A 7,788-nucleotide genomic window follows, 5' to 3' on the forward strand; every position below is an offset into this window, starting at 1 on the left:
CAAACCTTAGCTCAGCAGCAGTAATCCACCCAACAGCTTGGTTTTGTGCCCGAGAACAACTGTTGGAAGAGCATAGCAATGGGAATTCCTACCTCACCTTTTGTTTCCTCTGAAAACTGTTTACCAGGTGACTGGATACATTACGATCAGAACAAAAACGAGCAGAAAAGAAGCGCAGTCAGTAAGTCAATTTGAAAATAAGTTGGGGTTACTTATTTTCTGTGTACCTCGCTTGCTCTTGTAGCTCAAGTGATATGAAAGAAATAACATCACCTCTCATTGCTTCTTAGGTGTCAAAAAACGGAAACCAGCCATCAGCATTTTGGAAGAAGACGAGCTCTGTAGCAAAAAGCAAAAGACCGGCAATACTGCAGGTAGAGCATTTCTGTGTCGTTTAAAATAACAGGTTTGAGGGGTTTTTTTTGCATCCCGTGAATTAAACCTGAGCTCACTTTTTTAAAGACTTCCACGAATCTGAGCATGAAATATAGGAGGAGAAAGCGCTGCTACTGCTATTGTAGATGCAGGATTTGTACCTGCATTTGTATACTTCGGTACACTTTGTCATTCATTCGGTAAGTAAATGGGGAGAAGCAGCTAGGAAATTTGCTTTATAAGAGTCAGCTGAAATGGTATTGTCTTCTAAGACTGGGAAATAGTGGCTGCTTTTGAAAGAGGTTTCCGCTATGTGTCTCAGATTTTGCATTTGGGATACCTTCCGAGCCTTAATAGGCTGAATTTTTCTGAAAAAAAATCATCTCCCGTTTATTGTTGACATGTGATGTTCTGATGGTCAGAAATGGTTGGTATCTGGGAGTTCCCACCCAGAAACTACTCATTTACTTATAGTTACTTGGAAAAAATACAGAGGAAATAATGTTAGTTCAATAAATATCAAAAAAACCTCAGCAAAAGTAGCCACGTAGCTGTTTGTTTATGATGCATGTAGCCACCAGAGGGAGAGCTTCCATCCCTCAAAACCCCAGTTTTATGTGTAACTGGTGACACCGAGGAGGAAAGCGGCTCAGTCCGTGTAACCGCATGGGCTGAGACTTCTGAGCCATTGTAATTAAAGGAAAAACAAACATCTGTAGCAGCTGTAGCTTTCAAGAAAAACTGGCATCTGAACTTGCCAGGAGGTAGTGAGTGCTTAGCATGGCCTTAACATTACACGTCTCAAAATCTCTGAGTGCTTGATAACCTAACATACAGTTCGTACAGTTTTTCCTACTAGATTAATAGCTGCTTATAAATGGGAAAAAAATCCTTTACAGCAGCCAGCATGCAATCAGATGTTTTCATCTTCATGAGCCAGGCTTCTTAATCCTCCAGCGCTTGGCCCTGACCTTGCTGGATAATCCGAATGATAAGATCACCTTCATCGTATGTCCCCTGGCCATGCACAGAACTGATAGTGTCATTTAGTTACAAGTTTAATGAGAAGAGCAATGTTAAATCTGATTTTTGTTCCATGTCTTTTCAGATGGAATCACAAAAAAAATCTTAACGGATCAACAGCTGATGGTGATCGCAAAGTTGTTTGGTAGGCAGTGGAGAGAAATTGCCATTGAGTGTCTTCAGATGGAAATGAAAGACATTGAGCAGATTCAGGCAACGGAAGAAGAAGTTAACATGCAAAAATTTCTGGTGTTAAGCAAGTGGAGAGACAGAGAGCAAAGCAACGGAACTGCAGAAGCTTTGTACAGAAGTCTCTGTGAAAAAGCGTCCTATGAGATACTGCAAGCCCTACAAGGTATCGCCTTCCCATTATATTTATTTAATTACATCAGTGTGTTTCAGATGTATTTTAAGAATTTGCATCAGAGAGTTTACTGAATACGTAGTACATGTTTTACTGCGTAGGTCAAAATTGTCTCCCTTCTGATATTAGCAATGACTTTCTTTCTTGTGGCATTTTTATACTTCCCTTCAGAAACTGATACAAAATGAATAATATTTTTGCACTGACTGTGTTGAGAGTACTCTTAGCATGACCTAGCTGTCACGGCCAAACCAGTCAGTGTTATATACCCAAACCAATTCTTGATTCTCTCAGGAACTCCAAAGAAGAGATGTTTGGGTCTTTACTCTTATGTATTTTAGGAAGGGTTAATAAACACCTTCACCTGACGGATGACTTAACGGTTAGGTCCTGCAGACGTGTGTGTGTATTTCCTTACTGCCCATGGGTGCTCCCACTGATTTCTGGGGGACTCCTTATGTTCGGTTCACTTTGTGCAAACCAAAGTTGTTCAGTGGGCTTAGAACTCAGCCAGCCAAGGGGAATCTTTCTCAAAAACTAAACATATTTTTTTCTGTTTGGTGGAGAGCTGCTCGTGCTCGCTCGTTCATCTGACCCTCACAAACCTGTCTGTTGCCATAGCCTTGTGCTGTGTCATAGGCTTTTAATGCATTTATTATTCAACTTGAATATTGCAGTAACTTGTAGAGATCAGATAATCTGTGTGTGTTTGTGCGTGTTCCTTTCCTCAGGTTTCTTGGCTCGGTGCTGAGCTGGTGAAGCTGCAGCTAGAAGGAGCATGGTGGGAGCTTCCCCAGCCAGCCGTTACGCTTCTCCAGCTGCTTCCCTGGGATCTCGCTGAGATTCGGGAAGGAAGATGCAAGGCATCATCACTCAGCGGAAAGTTTAGGCAGGATCTTCACAAGAAATGTGAATGAAATTTTGTGTGGATATAAGCACATGTAAGACTTTCAGGAGCAATTACTCACGTGGTGGATCCCGGCATTGTAGCCGAAAGTGCTGGGCTTCGCATACGGGGAAACCCAACACTGCCACCCAGCTTTGTCTCATTTGAGCAACTCCCAAAAGACATGAACACTGGAAGAAATCAGTTTACCTTGTTCAGGTATATGATCATTATCTGGAAATGTTTTTATTTCCATCAGGGAAAGACAGGGAGAAAAGTTATGCAGAAACTTTTGTCCCCTTAAGAAAAATACTGAACTGCCAAAATCATGAGGTACGTTGTATTTCTCACAGATGCCCAAGATCAGGGAAAAATAATCCTAAACTTACAGATAAATTCCTTTGCATAATCACTGTATATATACATAATTACTGTATATACTTGTGTACATTCAGTCCTTGTTAAGCTGTGGTTCTGTTTTCTAAAAACCTGAAGACTGGTGTCACGGGAGCACCACTATTAACTCCAGGCAGCTTTGAATTTTCCCTGGGAATTTCTTCTTCACTCTTTTCTGTATAGTCTGTCTCAATTTTTGTGAGATAATTTTTTATGTTGTATAATTTTTTTTTGTATTATAAACTTTTTATACTTTTTTTTTACTTGATTAATTTTAACTTGAATAGAATTAGGTGCTTAAACAAAAATGGGAGAAGCCAAAATCTCTGTGAAGGCTGTTACTCTGTCGGCAATGCACGTATTACAGAAATGGAAAAGATTTGGAAATAATGTTATCTGCAGAAGAGAGTGGTGACCTGATACAGGAGATTGTCTGTTTTTAAAGACACGGGATTCTTTTGAGCATCTTCCTCTGTGTATGTTTATGAAAGAAAAAGCATACTTTTAAAAAATAAGGATTAAAAAGGAAACATTTACACTATTTACGTAAGGTGGTTTTTTTTTTTTTTTAAGCCATTGGATGAAATGTTGCAAGGTTGTTGTATGCTGTGGGCCATCTTTACAACCCCTGATGCTCTACTGCTGCATACATCCCAGGGGGTGGCCGAGGAAAAGGGCTGTGTTGGTGCCCAGGACCTCACGGGCTCTTCTGCCAATGGGGCTTTTAGTGGGGAAAAAAGCTGTGGGAGGCAGGGAGGCTTGTGTGGGGCTCTCCATCCCTGGGCAGAGCTGCCTTTGGCTCTTCTCTCTGGGACAAGCAGGTGGAAATTGCCGTCAGGGGGACCGTTAAGATATCCAATAAAAAACAAAACTCTAATAGGACCCTCTGGTCAGAAGCAGAAATCAGTAAATCTAAGCTGGAAATAAGATGCTTATTTGTAATAATGAGGGTAACTGGATAGTGTAGCAGGTGATGGTCAAAAAAGCTGATAAGGTCTTCAACCCTCAAGTTCTTTAAATCAAAATCAAGAACCTTTTAAAAAAAAAAGTATATTGTATTTCTGGGGTCTTCAGTTTGGCTTTGTCCAGTTCTTGCAGGCACAAGGAATTAAAACGTTACAGTTGCACAAGGTTGCTCTTACCTTACAACTTGATCTACGTGGTGGGTGGTCTGTGGGAGCAGGGACCATGGCTCTGGTTCCGTTAGAAAGCTCTGGGAATGTATAAGATTACGTTTTAAGAGCTGGTGTGGTGTGCGGGTAACCCCAACGCTTGGGGAAGAGGATGAGGATGGCAGCTGTCCCCTCGGCATCTGGAAGAGCAGGGAGTCCCACCAGCCCCTCGGCATCAAAAGAGGCTACTTGGGGGTCCCCAAAGAGATGGGAGGGCAGAGCTTGGAGAAACCAAGCAAGGGGAGAGAGCTGAAGAACAAGGTGCTGATGGGGTGACGAGAGGCAATGGAGGCAGCGTGGGAGCTGGCTGGGACATGGCCAAAGTCACTGCTTGGCCAAGGGCAGATCCACCAAAGAGGGGATGGACACTGGGCTGGCTTACGTACTGCAGGCAGAAATTGCAAAGATAATCATCCTGGCATCCCTCCTGGCCTTCAAAGCTACGCATAAATCTTCGCCTCACTGAAACAAACAATTTAGCCATTGATTTCGGTGGGGCCAGGATTTCACCCTGGAAACTATGTAACTGGCTGGAAAATCACTGTAAATGAGGAGGATATCGCGTGGGTTGCTTTGAGTGCTCAGTCTGAGGGAAAATCCACAAGAAACACATCTGACGTAAGTAACAAGATGGAAACAGGATTTTAAAATACGATACCAGTGCTGAATGTTACTATGGTATACTTTTACATGCCAGCAATATTCAAAGTATTTTAAAAGTATTCATGCTATATCTCAAGGAAGAAAAAAAGAATCACCACATTTTTTATGCAAACTTTAATTTTATTAGGCAATAAATAGAATAAACAAGGAATATCATAATAAATAAGTTGATTATTATAAATATGTTTCAATTTCTGAAAATTACAGCTGAATAAATAAAACCATTAAGACAAATTACAGTTGAGTGTTTGGTGGTTTGAGAACGTTTCGGTACTACGATGTAGCTTATTTTCTAGAAATCTAGAAAACAATGGCTTAAAAGGCACTGACAACAGCTCACTAAAATGTGATATGTAAGAGACTCTGAAATATGGTTCCTAAAAAGCCCCCAACCACCTTGCAGGATACTGACCCTACTATTTTTTCTCCAAAACATCCTTAGGTCAAACGTCTACCCAAAGTGCTGGAGAGCTGGGCGCTTACAGCGAACTCTCCGGAGAGGTCAGGTAGTTCATCATCCTGTTGATGGTGACTGTGCGGATTTGGAAGGCATGAAGGATGCTGCAGAGCCTCATCCTCTCATTGAAGGAGGTCAGCCCTGCGCCTGCTGGTGGCTGCGGCACGCTCCTGCTGCTGGTCTTCAGGGCCTGGGAAGAGGTAGGGGCATTAAAAACTATCACCAGAAAGTGGCTAAAACAAAAACCTCTTTTAGATTTTTCACCCCGAGTGATAAATGACAAAACTTAGAAATAAGAATGTATTCTCATAAATGAAAAATTTGAAATATTTAATGATATATTTAATAGACTTAGGATGTGCAGCCATACTTTCCTTGAGACAAAAATGTCCATTCATGCATAAGGCTCTTTCTACCCAGGAATAAAGATGCTTTTTTAATAATAAGCCTACAGCCAGCTTTATCTAGCGACTCCTTAGTCTGGGCTCATCTGCCCATGGCCAGAATCTCCAGGCTATTGGGAGGTGCTATGTCAATACAAAGGCAATTAACTTTTTTTTAAGTAGCATTTGTTAAACAAACAAGCTTTTAACATTTATTCCCTGTACTCACTAATAATATTAATCAAAGTTCATACATCCTATTTCATATTCAGTATAGCAGGTGTATCATATTTCAGTATTTGGGAGAGAAATAGAGTGATGTCCCTGTATCCTTTTACTCTATTTTTGAGTTCTCTGAGGAACTGGCAGAAAATCCTGTACCCTGTCTCCTGGCGAGAGCAGAGCAGTGTGAAAGAAGGAGGGCTGCTAAGGAACCATGCATCTGAGTCCTGATGTGTTGACCATATCGGCAAGGCAAAAATATGAAGTGAAACACACAATTCATAAGAATCAAGCCCCTTCTAGGAAAAACAGTAACAGACAATTTTTTTAAATTACCAGATTAAAGAAAAGTCACTATTTGACTGACCAGAATGGAGCACGCTGGATTAAAAACTCTGGTTTAAGACAGAAATAGTAGAAAGGAAGGAGACAGAAATACTTACTTTCATCATTTCATCAATAGTTGCCAGCACCTTTTGATCATTGAAGTTCTTCAGCTCTGCCCTGTAGGCATTCAGATCCTCATAGATGCCCTGCAGGCATTTACTCTGCAAAAGTCAGAATTATTAGGAAATGTAGGAATCTGTTGTTAAATGCTTTAAACATACAACAAGCAAAAGAAGGGGTTCTTCTGGGAAACTTGCAATTTACCGTATCAAAAGTAGATCTTCCTAGTGCCGGACAGTTTTCAGCCTGCAAATCGAAGAAGAAATGAGACATGGTGATTTTGTGGAAGTGTGAGTTATACAGCTGTTCCATGAAAATATGATGCTGAAACTTCATATATTTTTTTTACCCCTGGATTCTCAGATGTGCAAGCTTTTATCGTGTTGATTTGATTCTTAGTGATATCTTCAAGATCAACCTCTTCAAGGGTACATTCAAATCCCAGTGTGCCGAGCTCCTGTGTTAAAAAAGGAATAAAAAAGGGTCATTGACTCAGCTTCATGGTACCGCGTGTGTGTGTGTATATATATATGTAAATACACAAAATTTTAACTGATGCATCACAGCTGTCTGCACTTAGCTGGATCCTAGGAATGAGGCTGTGTGAGGACTATGGTTAAATAAGACAGCTAGCAAATAGACTGAGAGACTGAAATGCATGTGGCAGTTGTGTTTAATGGGAATAAGGTCAGGCTTTGCACAGATTTGTTTTATATGTTGTTGTGAATTGCACTGTCTCCATTACTTTAAATTACTCTCTCAGACATTGAATCTATTGAAAACTTTATGTCGCTATAGTTTCAAATGTAAAGTATCTCTTAGAAAGTGAAAAATAACTAATACGATCTGCATAGACATTTAACAGTGCTCACTGACCCACTGCAAGTGTGGGAACAATGCACCTATTTAGTGGTGGTGGTTTTGTGGTTCTCCGAGATGAAGCTTGCAACAATAGCAGGGAATTTTAGCAAAAAAAAAATCCCCTTGGCACTACTGCCGGCGGGCTTTAGTACGGAAAGTTGCTACAGCACCAAACCAACGACGCCAGCAACAACATGCAAACATAACGACAAAGTCGGGCGCAAGTATTTCCTGAGCCAGCTCTGCAGGGGCCTTAGAGAAAGAGCATGTTCAAAACCAAGAGCGCTCAAATGAGCTGTTGATGCATTGCTGGCGCCGCTAGCGGTGTGTGTGTTTCTGTGGGGCTGCAGTGAATAAGGGCTGAGAAAGACACCTGAGCATATCCCCACCCTTAAGGGCTGGCCAGGGGAGGAATGAAAGAGAAGACCAGGTATAGAGTCTTAAAGGGAGCCTACAGAGAGCTTCCGTCCACATGGGCACCCTCACCGCCCCATCACCACCCTCCTGGGTACCATCACTGTCCCATCACCGCCTGCCCA

General features: G+C 41.5%; 2 protein-coding genes across 2 annotated transcripts in view; one reads left to right on the forward strand and one right to left on the reverse strand.

Annotated features, from left to right (window-relative positions):
• The window catches only part of CARD8 (caspase recruitment domain family, member 8), a 17,855-nt gene extending 13,363 nt beyond the window's left edge, over positions 1 to 4,492 (forward strand). The window contains exons 12-16 of the mRNA XM_009333988.1: positions 37 to 181; positions 291 to 374; positions 1,484 to 1,753; positions 2,908 to 2,981; positions 4,286 to 4,492. Of these exons, the coding sequence (XP_009332263.1) occupies positions 37 to 181; positions 291 to 374; positions 1,484 to 1,753; positions 2,908 to 2,981; positions 4,286 to 4,492 (780 nt within the window). The remainder of the gene's footprint in view (positions 1 to 36; positions 182 to 290; positions 375 to 1,483; positions 1,754 to 2,907; positions 2,982 to 4,285) is intronic.
• An 866-nt stretch (positions 4,493 to 5,358) lies between these two features.
• Positions 5,359 to 7,788, reverse strand: part of IL12A (interleukin 12A) — a 7,184-nt gene continuing 4,754 nt past the window's right edge. The window contains exons 2-5 of the mRNA XM_009333989.1: positions 6,738 to 6,845; positions 6,593 to 6,634; positions 6,385 to 6,489; positions 5,359 to 5,526 (exon numbers count right to left, since the gene is read on the reverse strand). Of these exons, the coding sequence (XP_009332264.1) occupies positions 5,359 to 5,526; positions 6,385 to 6,489; positions 6,593 to 6,634; positions 6,738 to 6,845 (423 nt within the window). The remainder of the gene's footprint in view (positions 5,527 to 6,384; positions 6,490 to 6,592; positions 6,635 to 6,737; positions 6,846 to 7,788) is intronic.

Source organism: Pygoscelis adeliae, unplaced genomic scaffold, assembly GCF_000699105.1.
Source record: "Pygoscelis adeliae isolate BGI_AS28 unplaced genomic scaffold, ASM69910v1 Scaffold241, whole genome shotgun sequence".
NCBI lineage: Eukaryota > Metazoa > Chordata > Aves > Sphenisciformes > Spheniscidae > Pygoscelis > Pygoscelis adeliae.